Source organism: Heterodontus francisci, chromosome 11 (genome assembly GCF_036365525.1).
Source record: "Heterodontus francisci isolate sHetFra1 chromosome 11, sHetFra1.hap1, whole genome shotgun sequence".
NCBI lineage: Eukaryota > Metazoa > Chordata > Chondrichthyes > Heterodontiformes > Heterodontidae > Heterodontus > Heterodontus francisci.
Window position 1 is genome coordinate 32,031,623 of NC_090381.1, and position 16,648 is coordinate 32,048,270.

Sequence of the window (16,648 nt, forward strand, 5' to 3'; positions counted from 1 at the left end):
ATGGCCATCATTAAATGATCACTAACTTTGAATTCCAGATTATTAATTGAATTCAAATTCCACTTTCTGCTGTGGTGGGATTCGAACCCATGTACCCAGAGAAATACCCGGGATTTCTGGGTTATTAGTCCAGTGACAATACCACTACACCATCGTCTCCCCATTTTTGCTGATGTTAATCCAACTACCTTTCACTGTCACTCAGTAACCCCTCCCCCAGCTCTTGTGCGACTGACTCTAACTACTGATAACCAATTTCCCCCAAACTGTGGGACTTAGTAGAATGTCTTGATTGTGGAAATATTTATCTGACTGACTCCTTTTTGGCAAGAAAGAAACAGACATAAAACAGTGAATCTGACAGCTGATAGTAAATTCTGTTATTGACTTTTCTGATCATGCCAGCAGCAGACAAGAAGTTTCCTTTATATAGAACCTTTACTGTAAATGTATATTTCAAGGCAGTTCATAGAAGTTTACCAGATAAAAATAGATGCCACGCGAAAGAAACAGATATTAGGAAGGGTGACGTCAGTTTTAATGAGGGTAAGAGGGAAATGTAGAGTTGGAGGGATCTAACGAGGAGATTTGGAGCAAAGGGCCCAGACAGCTAAAAGTGTAGCTGCCAGTGGGGCACTGAGGGGGCTGGTGTGCGGAAGGAGAGGGAGATTCGCACAGTGCCAAAGTTGGAGGCATGGAAAGTTAATGGGGAAGTGGCAAGATCATGAAGGGATGAGAATTCTAAATTGGAGGTGTTGAGGGACCAGGAACCAACATAGGCCAGCGAGCAAATGAGTGATGAGTGAATAGAACCTGGCATGAGAGAGGGCAAGAGCAGCAGGCTTTTGGAAGACCTGAGGGTGGAAGGATGGGAGGCTGGCCAAAGAGCATGGGAATATTGAGTCTGAAGCTGATAAAGGTACCACATAAAACTGTTCCTTTTGTTATGGGTTCAGTCGGTTAAAGAGCTAGGATATTTATGTGCTCTTAGAAATTCTGCACCCTGTACTTTGAACTTTGGCTTTTTCTCTCCATACTTTGCACATAGCCAGTATGATTGTATGGTGCATGTATTGCATTTTGAAGTGACCTGACCCTGCTATCTTGGTTGGATAAAAATCATATTTAGATGAAACTTGTCATCTTGACATAAAATGACATTGCAGAACTAGTGGAAACAGTGCAATGTTCGGTATAATTGATTTACTTCCTCTTGAGTTGAATTTCCATTGTTGCCTCTCATCTGTCCCCCAAGGTCACTGAGGTGGTGTGGTCACTGTTTGAATGTAAATCTGATGCTTCTCGAACTGAAGGGACTGACCACTCCCCTAGTCCAGCGCTGCTGAAGCCCCCTGTAGTGCAGGAGCAGTTGTTTGCAGTGAGAGATTGACAGTGCATCTCTTGTGCTTTTCGTTTTAGCAGGAAGATGCGCTTTTTGCAGCCATGCCCCCTTTGTGCCCCATTGGAAGCCATCCCAAGGTCCAAAGCCCTAAACCTGTGACTGGGGGTCTCGGTGCCTTTACCAAGGTAAGAGTTGGGAATCACTTGCTTCAGATAACTTTTCACTGGAGGTATTGGGCCCTATGATTAAAATCCTGCTTTCACTTTTACAGATCTTGTTAGTTTGGATATCAGTTCTGTGAGTGCAATGGTTCCAGAGTCTGTATGCTTTTCAGTTAACCTGAATTGTTTCAGCATGGCCCCTGCTATGTACTGGTGGCGTAACAGGTGATTCCCCACATAGTGATTTCCTGTTCATAGAGTGGGAGAAAATTAGAGGATATCTCATCCCAGGCCTTACTCAGGATAAGCCTTAACTGCACAGCCTAGGCTGCATGGCCTAATCCCATGCTAATTTGGTCCTGGCCATGCTCAACCTGGCCCGTGTCGCAATTACCACAGATCCAGGCCCAAGCCACTGTCCCAGGGCCCAATCACAGCTGTCACTTGCAGAAGCCTTGGTTAAATTTATGTGCACTGCCAGGAGACCGACAGAAAAGGAGAGGTTTTTTTTATTAAAATGTCCTTAGTAGAAAGTGTGTAACACTGAGAGCAGTGAGCAAACACTCATTGGATGCTGATTATTAACCAGAGTGTGGATTTTCATGGTTTCCAAAAATACATTGATTTAAAATATAAATGGCGCAGAGAAGGGGTCTAGGGCTCCCCTCTCAGCCTTTACCTGGTTTAGCCGTAACAGGGTTTACCTTTTAAAAACAGTGCTTTAGCTTCCCCTCAGTGAGTCCTTGCTCACTGCTCTCTAATTGTAATTGTAAAGGAATCAAACAGGCTTTCTCAGGTTTAAACAAGAAAGGTGTAAATTTATTAACCTTAAAACTCTAACTCAGTTAAAACTACTAAAAATACGTGTCGCGACCATGCTAGCATGCATACGCGATAAACACACACACAAATAGATACAGAGGAGGAGAAAGAATAAAAGGGGGAAAGTTTGAAGTAGTAGATGGAATTCAGTTACTGGTTTTGGGTTGGATGTAAAGTCTTTGATTGAAGTTAAGTCTTGCAGTTCTCGTTGGGGCCCAGTGTACTCTTTTAAACTTGTTTCGCTGGTACCAGAAGGCTGCAGGGTCTTCTGTGTTGAAGATTGTTACTTCCGTGCGTCCATGGAACTTTGCATGAGAGAGAGACAGAGAGAGAGACCTTGCTTCTGTTTGGTCTTAAAAATGCAGTCTGTTTCAAAGCTTTTCTGTGAGCACAATTCATTCAACTTTCAGGTTGGCCAGCAGGTTAGTCATGTGACTCGCTCTTTATTTGAAACAGCATCGCCTGCGAAGTTTGTTAATTCTTCAAAGCTTACTAGACACTCTCAGTGGGGCAGGAGGTGGAGTGCTGGCTCTTACGCAGACAATAGCTCTCTATGTCTTTTGATCATCACTATTAGCAAAACCCATCTGGCTAATTGAATCAGGGAGTACTGCCATTGTGTCTCCATGCAATTGTCTTTCAGAATGCAAATATGCAGCCATGTTTTCAGCCACTGCTGTGTGGTCTTTTTTAAACAAGTTATGTTCAATGTCCAGTAAGCGTTCAAATAGTGTCCCATGTGATGAAATTAATATGTTTTCATTTGGCAGGTGTGATTTCCTTCACACCTCTGGTCGAATGAAATGCGGCATTAGGGGGAGCATTTAATTATAAAATAGGAAGAAGAGAAAATGCAGGAAAACACATTGCATTTCTCTCATTCATTCTCATTAATTCAGAAATCTTGAAATTGTTACAGCCTGTATTTCCCTTGTAGCAGTGCAGCTTTAAACTGCCCTTTTCTTGAGGTGGGTCTGAGATAATTATGTGTTGTCCAAGAGGTTTTAAATTTCTTCACTATCAGCAGGCAATACGTTGGGAATGGACATCCCAAAAAACATGTGATTTTTGGGGAGGTTTGCAGTTTGCACATTTCCATGATTGCTTAGGGTGCCTTTGTTCCTGTTGAGGTTTGCAGGGGGGATGGTTAGATTTAATTAGCCCTGGTTTGGAGTTCTGATCAGTGGGTGGATCCACACTGATCTCCCTTTCAGTGCTCTGATGAGTCATGCAAGTGCTTTTCACTTTAGGGGAGGATTGGTTCCCTTTTCTTCTGACTGGGGGAGCGGGTTTCTTTGCTAATCTTCCCTTTGTCCTGTGGGACATCCTGCTTACAGGTATTTGTCCAGATACCCCTGCAACCCCCTTCGGCACTTCAACTGGGTGAGGCATCACCCTCACGGTTTCTCTGCCCTCTTGAGGACTTTCTTTATCCCTGCAGGTTTCTGTAAATGCTGTTAGCAACTCTGGTAGGGTGCTTCTGGTGTCTGCATTTACATAGGAGGATGTGGGATCTAATTTTTCAAACATTTCGGGGTTGGCTGACTGGACAATAGGGGTTTTTATTTGGGAATCCTCCCGGATTTCCTTTAACCTGTCGTCTTTGTCCCTTTTTCCCCTTTCCTCTCTAATTTTCTGCCAGGCCTGTGCCTGTCTGACCCCTTTTGTTTTCGGCAGGGGTTGCTTACAATTCGCCAGCCCTCTGCTGGAGGGTTCTCCAAATGCTGGTACAGGACTTAGGGGTGCAGATTTCACTCCCTTCAACCTGGCACATGTGGCAACTCCTACAGTACTCCACCACATCTTTGTGGAGTTTTGGCCAGTCAAACTGCTGCCTTATGCGGGCTTTGGATTTTTGTATGCTGACATGTTCAGCCATTGTAATCTCCTGGGCCTTTCTTAATATTTCTCTGCGGCACCACTAACTGGTGAACCACTGTCCACTTATTGCTGTCAGGTCTGTGAGGAGAGCTCCACTTCCTCATCAGTGCCCCATTCTTTAAATAGTAGGGACTCCCTCTGCTTCGATTTCAATCTGGGTAGCCTGTGCTAACTCTCTCAGTACTGGGTCGGCTCGCTGAGCCTCAGCTAGGGAAGATCCGTTTAATCCATTCCCTGGGTCCTCTTAACTTTCCAAAGAAAGTTTCAGACAGACCTCATGGTCATCTGCCTGCATTGCCAATTCAGTCTCCTCTGGGGGAGCTGGTTTGACCATGGCCCCATTCACTACATATGCAGGGGAACTGCAGGGGACTGTGTTCTGCCACTGCCCTGTCTGTCTGACCTCCTTCGGTCTCTCTTTCACTACTGGGGAAGCTATCACCTTTGCCCCTGCCAGATCATTACCTAGGAGCAGATCAACCCCATTCACAGGCAAACTAGGGACAATCCCTACGGTGACTGGTCCCAAAACTAGGTCACACTTCAAGTGCACCCGGTGTAAAGGTACGGGCGTACGCTGCCCTCCAATACCATTTACTATCATTCTGGTATTTACTGCACTCTGGGGGAAAGGTCAGGCCTTTTCCCAGTAAAAGAGATCTGGTGGCCCTTGTATCCCTGAGGATTAGGGCTTGCTTGCCCCACTCGAGGGGTATGGGGTAACTCTCCCTTTAGACAAAAAATCCTGATAAACTTCAGGAATCCTATTAAATTTTTCTGCAGCTGTAGCAGTATGTTTTCTGGGTTTTGCTATTGCTGCAGTTAAAGTCACAGCTTGTTCAGCTGGTCCCTTCTCCGTCACTGAATGGGTGTGCCTGATTAACCCTACAGGCATTCCCCGTAGTTTGTAGCAGTCAGCTTTTAGGTGACCTGCCTTATTACAATGGAAGCACACAGGTCTCCAGGTCTCACTCTTACTTACAGCAACTTCCTTTTTGGCTGGAGGAGGGCCCCCTGTGTCTCCTGCTTTTCGTTCTCTCCCAGGACCGCTTGGGCTCCTATCACCTTCCCACCCTTTGTCCTTTTCGGATTTGTGGGGGTGACGAGGAAAGGTTTTTTCCTGGGGAACCAACTTGTATATTAGAGCAAATTCATCAGCCAGAACTGCAGCTTGCCTCACTCTTTTTACTTTTTCTTCCTCCACATGGGTCTTTATGGAGAGGGGGAGAGAGTTTTTAAATTCCTCTAGCACAATCACCTCTCTGAGATTTTCATAGCTGGGCTGCACTTTAAGAGCCCTCAACCACTGGTCAAAAGCCAGCTGCTTACTTCTCTCAAACTCCAAGTAAGTTTGATCAGCTTGCTTCTTGAGGGTTGGAAACTTCTGGCGGTAGGCTTTCGGTACTGAGGACTGGAGCGGCAGCAGGCGGATCCAGAGCGGGATCTGTGTAAAGAGAGAGCAGGTCTCGAGGCCCTTACCTACCTTGGTCCAGAGTGGCGGCAGGCTCTCTATCTCTCTCTCTCTCTCTCTCTCTCTCTCTGTGCTGATGTTCAAAAGAGGAAAGAAAAGACTTACAGTGACATCACGGGAAATCTGTAAGCTGATTTTGGGTAAGTAACAGCCTGTAAATAGCTTAAAAAATAATTGGAAAAAACCTCAAAAAAAGTTTTTTTTTAAATTAGTGTAATTTATTAATAATTACTAGTAATTATTCCTTTTTTAAAAAAATAGTAAGTAGTGTTTTTTAGGGAATCAAGGTCCCCAGTGTAAATATTCTCAAATTTTTGAGTAATTTAAGGGAATAAATTAAGGGTAAGTCATGGCAGGGCAGCTCGGCAACGTGGAGTGCTCCTCCTGTTCAATGTGGGAAGTCAGGGACACTTCCAGTGTCCAGGGCGAACATGTGTGCAGGAAGTGTCGCCAGCTGCAGCTACTGGAAATCCGCATTTTGGATCTGGAGCAGTGGCTGGGGACACTATGGAGCATCCGCGAAGCTGAGATCATCGTGGATAGCACATACAGGGAGGTGGTTACATCGCAGGTAAAGACTGCATAGGCAGAAAGGGTGACAGCCAGGTAGTGTAGAGGAACTAGGCAGGTAGTGCAGGAGTCCTCTGGGTCCATCTCCCTTTCTAACAGATTTTCCACTTTGAATACTGTTGGAGGAGATAGCTTCTCAGGGGAATGCAGCAAGAACCAAGTCTGTGGCACCACGGGTGGCTCAGCTGCACAGGAGGGGAGGAAAAGGAGTGGGAGAGCTATGTGATAGAGGATACTATCGTAAGGGGTACAGATAGGTGTTTCTGTGGCCGCAAACGTGACTTCAGGATGGTATGTTGCCTCCCTGGTGCTAGGGTCAAGGATGTCACGGAGCGGCTGCAGGACATTCTGAAGGGGGAGGGTGAACAGTCAGTGGTCGTGGTACACATTGGTACCAACGACATAGGTGGAAAGAGGGATGAGGTCCTGCAACAAGAATTTAGGGAGCTAGGTAGCAGATTAAAAAGCAGGACCTCAAAGGTTGTAATCTCTGGATTACTCCCGGTGCCACGTGCTAAATTGTATAGGAATAGGAGGATAGAGCTGAAGACATGGTGCAGGAGGGAGGGCTTTAGTTTCCTGGATCATTGGGTCTGTTTAGGCGAAGATGGGGCCTGTACAAGTTGGATGGGTTACACCTGTACCGGAACGGGACCAACATCCTTGCTGGGAGGTTTGTTAGTGCTGTTGTGGGGGGGGTGGGGGTTTAAACTAATTTGGCAGGGGTTGGGATACAGAGTGGAGGGTACAGTAGGGGGTGATGCGCAGTCAAATATAGAAGAGAAATTAAGTCAGTCTGGAAGGCAGAGCAAATATAGACTTGTTAAGGCACAAGCGAATAATGCAAGGCTCGATTGCATCTATTTTAACACAAGAAGTCTTGCGAATAAGGCAGATGAATTGAGGGCATTGATTAGCACATGGGACTATGATATTATTGCTATCACAGAGACATGGTTGAGGGAAGGGCAGGACTGGCAGCTCAATATTCCAGGGGATAGAATCTTCAGACGTGACTGGAGGGGTGGTGGGGGTGGTGGTAAAGAGGAGGTGGTATTGCACTATTGATCAAGGCGCCATTTACTGTTGTAAGGAGGGATGATATCTTAGAAAGTTCCTCAAATGAGGCCATATGGGTAGAACTTAAAAACAAAAAGAGAGCAATCACATTGCTGGGAGTGTACTACAGGCCTCCAAAAAGTCAGGGAGAGATAGAGGAGCAGATATGTAGGAAAATCTCAGAGAGGTGTAAAAATAATAGGGCAATAATAGTAGAGGATTTCAACTTTCCCAATATTAACAGGGATAATTTTAGTGCAAAAGGCTTAAAGGGGGTGGAATTCTTTAAGTGCATACAGGAGAGCTTTTTGAGCCAGCACATAGAAAGTCCTACAAGAGAAGGGGCAGTATTGGACCTAATCCCAGGGAATGAAGCCGGACAAGTGGTAGAAGTGTCAGTAGGGGAGCATTTCAGGGATAGTGACCATAACTCTGTAAGATTTAATTTAGTTATGGAAAAGGACAAAGATGGACCGGAAATAAAGGTACTGAATTGGGGGAAGGCCGATTTCAATATGATAAAACAGGATCTGGCCAAAGTGAACTGGGAGCAGCAACTGGTAGGCAAGTCTACATCAGAACAGTGGGAGTCATTCAAAAAGGAAATAGTGAGAGTTCAGGGCCAACATATTCCCGTAAAGGTGAAGGGTAGGACCAACACGTCCAGGGAACCCGAGATGTCAAAGGATATAGAGGATTGGATCAGGAAACAAAAGGAGGCTTATGGCAAATTCAGAGTGCTGAAAACAGAGGAGGCCCTAGGGGAGTATAGAAAGTGTAGGGGGGGTACTTAAAAAAGTAGTTAGGAGAGCGAAGAGGAGATATGAAAAAACACTGGCAGGCAAGATGAAGGAAAATCCCAAGGCGTTTTATAAGTATATTAAGAGCAAGAGGATAACCAGGGAAAGTGTAGGGCCCATTAGGGACCAAAGCGGCAATCTGTGTGTGGAGCTGGAGGACGTAGGTGAGGTTGTAAATGATTATTTTTCATCTGTGATCGCTATGGAGAAGGATGATGTAGGTGTAGAGATCAGGGAAGGGGATTGTGATATACGCGAGCAAATTAGCATTGAAAGGGAGGAGGTATTAGCAGTTTTAGCCGGCTTAAAAGTGGATAAATCCCCAGGCCCAGATGAGATGTATCCCAGGCTGTTATGTGAGGCAAAGGAGGAGATAGCAGGGGCTCTGACACAAATTTTCAAATCCTCTCTGGCCACAGGAGAGGTGCCAGAGGATTGGAGGACAGCAAACGTGGTACCATTATTCAAGAAGGGTAGCAGGGATAAACCAGGTGATTACAGGCCAGTGAGTCTAACATCAGTGCTAGGGAAACTATTGGAAAAAATTTCTGAGGGACAGGATTAATCACCACTTGGAGAGGCAGGAATTAATCAGGGATAGTCAGCATGGCTTTGTCGGGGGAGATCATGTCTAAGAAACTTGAATGAATTTTTCGAGGAAGTGACTAGATGTGTAGATGAGGGTAAAGCAGTAGACGTAATATACATGGATTTCAGTAAGGCTTTTGATAAGGTCCCGCATGGGAGATTGGTTAAGAAGGTAAGAGCCCGTGGGATCCAGGGCAATTTGGCAAATTGGATCCAAAATTGGTTTAGTGGCAGGAGGCAGAGGGTGATGGTCGAGGGTTGTTTTTGCGATTGGAAGCCTGTGACCAGTGGTGTACCACAGGGATTGGTGCTGGGACCCTTGCTATTTGTAGTGTACATTAATGATTTAGACGTGAGGTATGATCAGTAAGTTCGCAGATGACACGAAAATTGGTGGTGTCGTAAATAGTGAGGAGGAAAGCCTTAGATTACAGGACGATATAGTTGGGCTGGTATGATGGGCAGAGCAGTGGCAAATGGAATTTAATCCTGAGAAGTGTGAGGTGATGCATTTTGGGAGGACTAACAAGGCAAGGGAATATACAATGGATGGTAGGACCCTAGGAAGTGCAGAGGGACCTTGGTGTACTTGTCCGTAGATCACTGAAGGCAGCAGCAAAGGTAGATAAGGTGGTTAGGAAAACATATGGGATACTTGCCTTTATTAGCCGGGGCATAGGATATAAGAGCAGGGAGGTTATGATGGAGCTGTATAAAATGCTAGTTAGGCCACAGCTGGAGAACTGTGTGCAGTTCTGGTCACCACACTATAGGAAGGATTTGAGGAAAAATGTTTTCACACGGAGGGTGGTTGGAATCTGGAATGCACTGCCTGAAGGGGTGGTAGAGGCAGGAACCCCCACAACATTTAAGAAGTATCTCGATGAGCACTTGAAATGTCATAGCATACAAGGCTATGGGCCAAGTGCTAGAAAATGGGATTAGAATAGATAGGTGCTTGATGGCCGGCATGGGCATGATGGGCCTATGAGCCTGTTTCTGTGCTGTATAACTCTATGACTCTATATTCCCTGAGGCTAGCATTTTTTGTCAGTTCGTAATTTGATGAACTCTCATCTGGCAATAGGGAATAAACCTCATGGCCTTTCCGATTAGCTTACTTTGCAGCAGGAGAGTCCAACTCTCAACTGGCCATTTTAACTGCCTTGCAAGTTGCTCAAAAGATGCAAAAAATGCTTCCATGTGTCCCTCATTGAATTTTGGAATCAGTTGGGAAAATTTTTACAACTCCGTGCACAGCCCCGCACCACTTGTATTTTCTATGCTTTCACTGGGGTTACTCTGTCGCCCCCTAGTTAACTCAAGCCGTCTCAGCTCTCTTTCCTCCCGGAAATTTCTTGCTCTTTCTCTCTCCTGTCTTTCTTTCTCTCCCTCCTCTCTTTTTCTTTGTCCTGCCTCTCCCTTTCTCTCTTTCCGTGTCTTCTAATTCAAGTTTTCTCTGTTACAGTTGTATCTTTGCTAGCAATACCCTGTCGGAGTCTATTTCTAACCCTGTTTCTGATTCTGCAGATTCGAGGGAAAAATGGTTGGCCATTAGTTTAGTTTAGTTTAGTTTAGAGATACAGCACTGAAACAGGCCCTTCAGCCCACCGAGTCTGTGCCGACCATCAACCACCCATTTATACTAATCCCATATTCCTACCAAACATCCCCACCTGTCCCTTTAGTCTTAGGAGTTCCGATTTCCTAGCCTTGGCGTGGGGAGTGATCTCGCACTGCTCAGCCATATTTCTCAACTCCTCCATAGACAGTGCCTTTAACTTATCCCAAGTTACTTCACCCTGACTTGGGAGTGTACTGGCTTCCGTCACAGACTTGTTAGTATTCTCACACACACATCCACAAGAAAACCTGCATTGAAATCTTTTCTCTTTTTGATTGGGATCAATTTGACTTCCCACTTCCAATTTCATGTTTGTGGGTCCCAATTTTGGACGCTACCCCTCCAAATTTATGTTACGACCAGGTGCGGATGGGTCTAGGGCTCCCCTCTCGGCCTTTTCCTTATTTGGCCATAACAGGGTTTAACTTTTTAAAAACAGTGTTTTTAGCTTCCCCTCAGTGAGTCCTTGCTCACTGCTCTCTAGTTGTAATTGTAAAGGAATCAAACAGGCTTTCTCAGGTTTAAACAAGAAAGGTGTAAGTTTATTAACCTTAAAACTCTAACTCAGTTAAAACTACTAAAAATACGCGACGCAACCATGCTAGCATGCAAATGCAATAAACACACATACAAATAGATACAGAGGAGGAGAAAAATAAAAAGGGGAAGGTTTGAAGTAGTAGATGGAATTCAGTTACTGGTTTTGGGTTGGATGTAAAGTCTTTGATTGAAGTTAAGTCTTGCAGTTCTCGTTGGGGCCCAGTGTACTCTTTTAAACTTGTTTCACTGGTACCAGAAGGCTGCAGGGTCTTCTGTGTTGAAGATTGTTACTTCCGTGCGTCCATGGAACTTTGCATGAGAGAGAGACAGAGAGAGAGACCTTGCTTCTGTTTGGTCTTAAAAATGCAGTCTGTTTCAAAACTTTTCCGTGAGCACAATTCATTCAACTTCCAGGTTGGCCAGCAGGTTAGTCATGTGACTAGCTCTTTATTTGAAACAGCATCGCCTACGAAGTTTGTTAGTTCTTCAAAACTTACTAGACACTCTCAGTGGGGTGGGGGTGGCATGCTGGCTCTTACACAGACTATGGCTCTCTATGTCTTTTGGTCATCACTATTGACAAAATCTATATGGCTAATTGAATCGGGGGTGCTCGCATTGTGTCTCCATGCAACTGTCTTTCAGAATGCAAATCTGCAGCCGTGTTTTCAGCCACTGCTCTGTGGTATTTTTTAAACAAGTTCTGTTCAATGTCCAGTAAGCATTCCATTTGGCAGGTGCAGTGTCTGTCATAATATGTCCTGGTTATTTTTAGCCAAGATAATTAATATTCCATTTAATTGTAAAATGTCCAGAACATGATCCCTGACCCATCTTTTCCCTCAGTTCTCACTGAAGTGTCAGCCTGTTTTTTGTGCTCAAGTCTTTGGGATGAGACTTGAATCTACAACCTTCTGACTCGGAGGCAGGAGTGCTACCAATTGAGCCACAGCTGGCAAGTAAAAATGGAGATGCATGGTGTTTCCCCTATTCCTTGAGGAATTCATGTATAGCTGACTTAGACTGACCCAATAGATTACACGCTTTGCTATTAGATGTTTTGTTCCCTGTCAGTAGAACTGCAGTAAGTGGCAATTTTATGACAGAGTTCAGATGTCATCCTTGAAGAACTTACATGATATCTAATGTCATCTGCAATTCTTGATTAAATTGCAGCTTGCTGTTACTCATAGAACCATACTGCCAGCTTATAGGGCCCTGGGTTATTGGTTGACCAATCAGTTTCTGAGCTCTCACTGCCCAGATTGGCTGCCATTATCCTGACTCTGAACATTGAATGCCTCATGTCAACAAAATGTAGAGCTGTGAGCGGGGGCGGAGCGGTGAGTGTGAGATCAGAGTGGTCTAACATTGGGGCAGGTTGGTCAGACACTGGGTGGGCAGAGGGGCAGACGGCCAAACTCTGGTGGCGGATTTGTCAGCCACTGGGGGCGGGGCAGTCAGCTACTGGTTGTAGAGCAACCAAGCACTTGTACACAAATGTACACACCCACACTCAGACCTCAAAAATGTTCACCTTTGAACTCTTGCCAAATTCCAATCTAGTAAACATTTTAAACGAACTGTGTTCTCAGTTACGAGGAACTAATCTTTATGAATTATGCTGTTGACGTGGATCTTTCTTTGCAACCTCACTTACCTAGGCTCTGCCCTGCCATGTACGAGGAGCCAGTTGTCAAGGCGGGTCAAGAAGGAAGTGGCTTGTTGAAGGGGTGTGCCTGACATTTTTCTTTTTGAAGAAAAATATAGATGCTGGGGATCGGAAATAACACCTGCTGGAAACTCTCAGCAGGTCAGGGCAGCATCTGTGGAGAGAATGGACTAGTTAATGTTTCAGATGTGAACCTTTCATTAGAACTGGAAGTTATCACAGATTGATAGCATTTAAAAAGGAAAAGAACAAAGAAAGGAGGGTAGAACACATGTATGCATTCTGACATGCTCATGCTATGACACACACATGGACTCTGATTCGGACTCACACATGGACTCGGACCCACACGGTGACACTTGCACACTGATGCACTCTCTTGCTGACAGATCAGCGTGTGGACAAACTGATATACAGACTCTCAGATGCACACTCAGTGTCCTACACGCTGATATATACACACACGCTGATAATCACACATACACGCCTGCACCCACTGACACACACACACAATGGCAAGTGTGAGGCAAGAAATAGAATCAAAACCCATTGGGGGTTGGGGATATGAGATTCCTGTAGTGAAAGGGAGGGAAGCTGGCTGTGTGTTTAGATATGGCCATGAAATCCTCTTCCATTGCAATTGAGTCAGGAGGTCTGCTCTTGCATATTAGTGTGCTGACCATGATGCTCCATTAATGCTGAAGATCTTTAACATTCCAATTTTTTAAATCCACCTCTGTTGCAGACAGTGACAGTGAGAGTAGTGTATAGAAGCATTATTGCAGCTAGTAAACTGCTCAGAGTTGACCCCACCCCACCTCGCTCTCTACGGAGTGAAGTGTCTGGATTCTCCACCCCCACCCCCCCCCCCACCCCAACTCTGCATGGAGTGATGTGTCCAGAGCCCTTCCCACCCTCACTCTGTCTGGAGTGAAGTGTCCGGAGCCTCTCAATCTGCAAGTGAAGAGGCCAGAGTTTTTTATAGATTGCTGGAGAATCATACAATCAATTGTAAAACTTCCCCGTTACCCTGAGGCAGGAGGGTTGGTACAGTGCACCTCCTGCTGCATGTGATTCTGTCTGTGTCTCAGGCTGTGACTAACTAACTAACTAACAACAATAACCATTTGGGAAACTTGAAACCACTTCCTCACTTGTCTTGGTTAATGTACCCATACCTTTTAATACCTGTATAGACAGGCCTGTCTAATTGGCTCACTACGTCTGTGCCTGTTTTAGTTCTGCTCAGTCCAGTTCTCTGTTCTGGAGGCAGCTGTGTTGAAACTAGGCTGGAGACTTTACACATAGTCAACAGCTGCCAACCCACTTGGGTAGGTGTATAAATTCCAGGGGCTGATTTTCCTGTCACAACAGCTTTCTGTTCTTCTTCTGGCTTCTAACCCAGGCCACATCAAGGTGGCAGTCATGTATTTGACATGGGTTTCTGGGGGATGAGCGATAGGAAAAAGTACATTTAAAGGGGAAAAACAATGAAAAAGACTATTTCAAGGTCATTTCTGTATCAATTTTGCCTGCTGCTACTTGGGCTTTAATGAACCCTCATGGTAGTTGCCTTGTGGCTCCTTTTCACCCTACAGCTGCACCAGTGCAACAAATGGTTCCCAATGGGAATGACGGTATCTCTGATTTTCTTGGAGGAGGGTGAGGTACACTAGTGGAACGACATCAGGCCGTGCTCGAGGTGTTCCATGCCAAGCCACCGAGAGGGCCAGGGGACCCTCACATACACCTGTTGGCAGAGGACCTGTGTGTGGTGACACCCGCATGATCACAAGTTACATGATGCTGGATTTTTCTACACCCCATTCATTTTTTGTCATTCTTGCAGTACTGGTGCATGATGATAGTGCGCCAAAGTTGATTGGCTGCCAGCATAGCCTAATATCCCCACCCGCCAGAACAACACCAGCAGGCGTTATCGCCTGTACCTGGTAACAGCTATGGGGGTCATCAGCGTGCACGATTCAGAGCTGCACAGTCTGCTGCAGGGATACTTTCTGTAAATATTGCAGCATAAGGGCTGCTGCTCTCAATGATGGTAACAGTTTGCTGCTGCCTCCAACTTGTCTCCACCTCCTTCCAGGCAGTATCAGCTGTGTCTCAGTGAGTATCCCTCTTCCCACTGAGTCAGCAGATCATGGGTTTATGTCCCACTCCAGAGACTTGAGCACATAATCCAGGCTGACACTCCAGTGTAGTGCTGAGGGAGTACTGCACTGCCGGCATTGCCATCTTTCGGATGAGACATTAGAGCAGACAGGGTAGGCGGTGGTGTAGTGGTATTATCACTGGACTAGTAACTCAGAGACCCTGGGTATTTCTCTGGGGACATGGGTTCGAATCCCACCACAGCAGAAGGTGGAATTAAAAACTAGTCTAATGATGGCCATGAAACTATTGTCGATTGTTGTAAAAACCCATCTGGTTCACTAATGTCCTTTGGGGAAGGAAATCTGCTGTCCTTACCTGGTCTGGTCTACATGTGACTTGAGACCCACAGCAATGTGGTTAACTCTTAAATGCCCTCTGAAATGGCCCAGCAAGCCACTCAGTTGTACCTAACCGCTACGAAGTCTATAAAAAGGGATGAAACCGGACGGACCACCCGGCATCGACCGAGGCACTGGAAACGACAACGGCAAACCCAGCCCTGTCGACCCTGCAAAGTCCTCCTTACTAACATCTGGGGGCTTGTTCCAAAGTTGGGAGAGCTGACCCACAGACTAGTCAAGCAACAGCCTGACATAGTCATACTCACGGAATCTATACTTTACAGACAATGTCCTAGACACTGCCATCACCATCCCTGGGTACATCCTGTCCCACCGGCAAGACAGACCCACCAGAGATGGGAGCACAGTGGTATACAGTAGGGAGGGAGTTGCCCTGGGAGTCCTCAACATCGACTCCGGACCTCATGAAGTCTCATGGCATCAGGTTAAATATGGGCAAGGTAACCTCCTACTGATTACCACCTACCGCCCTCCCTCAGCTGATGACTCAGTACTCCTCCATGTTGAACACCACTTGGAGGAAGCACTGAGGGTGGCAAGGGCACAAAATGTACTCTGGGTGGGGGACTTCAATGTCCATCTCCATGAGTGGCTCGGTAGCACCACTACTGACCGAGCTGGCCGAGTCCTAAAGGACATGGCTGCTAGACTGGGTCTGCGGCAGGGGAACCAACACGAGGGAAGAACATACTCGACCTCGTCCTCACCAATTTGCCTGCTGCGGATGCATCTGTCCATGACAGTATTGGTAGGAGTGACCCCCGCACAGTCCTTGTGGAGACGAAGTCCCGCCTTCACATTGAGGATACCGTCCATTGTGTTGTGTGGCACTATCACTGTGCTGAATGGGATAGATTTCGAACGGATCTAGCAATGCAAAACTGGGCATCCATGAGGCGCTGTGGGCCATCAGCAGCAGCAGAATTGTACTCAACCACAATCTGTAACCTCATGGCCCGGCATATCCCCCACTCTACCATTACCATCAAGCCAGGAGACCAACCCTGGTTCAATGAAGAGTGCAGGAGGGCATGCCAGGAACAGCACCAGGCATACGTCAAAATGAGGTGTCAACCTGGTGAAGCTACAACCCAGGACTACTTGCATGCCAAACTGCGTAAGCAGCATGCGATAGACAGAGCTAAGCAATCCCATAACCAACGGATCAGATCTAAGCTCTGCAGTCCTGCCACATCCAGCCGTGAATGGTGGTGGACAATTAAACAACTAACTGGAGGAGGTGGCTCCACAAATATCCCCATCCTCAATGATGGGGGAGCCCAGCACATCAGTGCGAAAGATAAGGCTGAAGCATTTGCAACAATCTTCAGCCAGAAGTGCCGAGTTGATGATCCATCTCGGCCTCCTCCTAAAGTCCCCAGCATCACAGATGCCAAACTTCAGCCAATTTGATTCACTCCACGTGATATCAAGAAACGACTGAAGGCACTGGATACTGCAAAAGCTATGGGCCCTGACAATATTCCGGCAATAGTCCTGAAGACCTGTGCTCCAGAACTTGCCGCGCCTTTAGCCAAGCTGTCCAGTACAGCGACAACACTGGCATCTACCCTGCAATGTGGA

At 46.1% G+C, this 16,648-nt stretch overlaps 1 protein-coding gene across 3 annotated transcripts in view; it reads left to right on the forward strand.

The window, feature by feature from the left end:
* The window catches only part of yeats2 (YEATS domain containing 2), a 228,750-nt gene that overhangs the window by 62,117 nt on the left and 149,985 nt on the right, over positions 1–16,648 (forward strand). For 2 of the 3 annotated variants that reach the window (XM_068041935.1, XM_068041937.1), the window contains exon 14: positions 1,420–1,527. The exons of the other annotated variant lie outside the window; for it this stretch is intronic. In XM_068041935.1, coding sequence (XP_067898036.1) covers positions 1,420–1,527 — 108 coding nt within the window. The remainder of the gene's footprint in view (positions 1–1,419; positions 1,528–16,648) is intronic. 3 annotated transcript variants of the gene reach the window in all.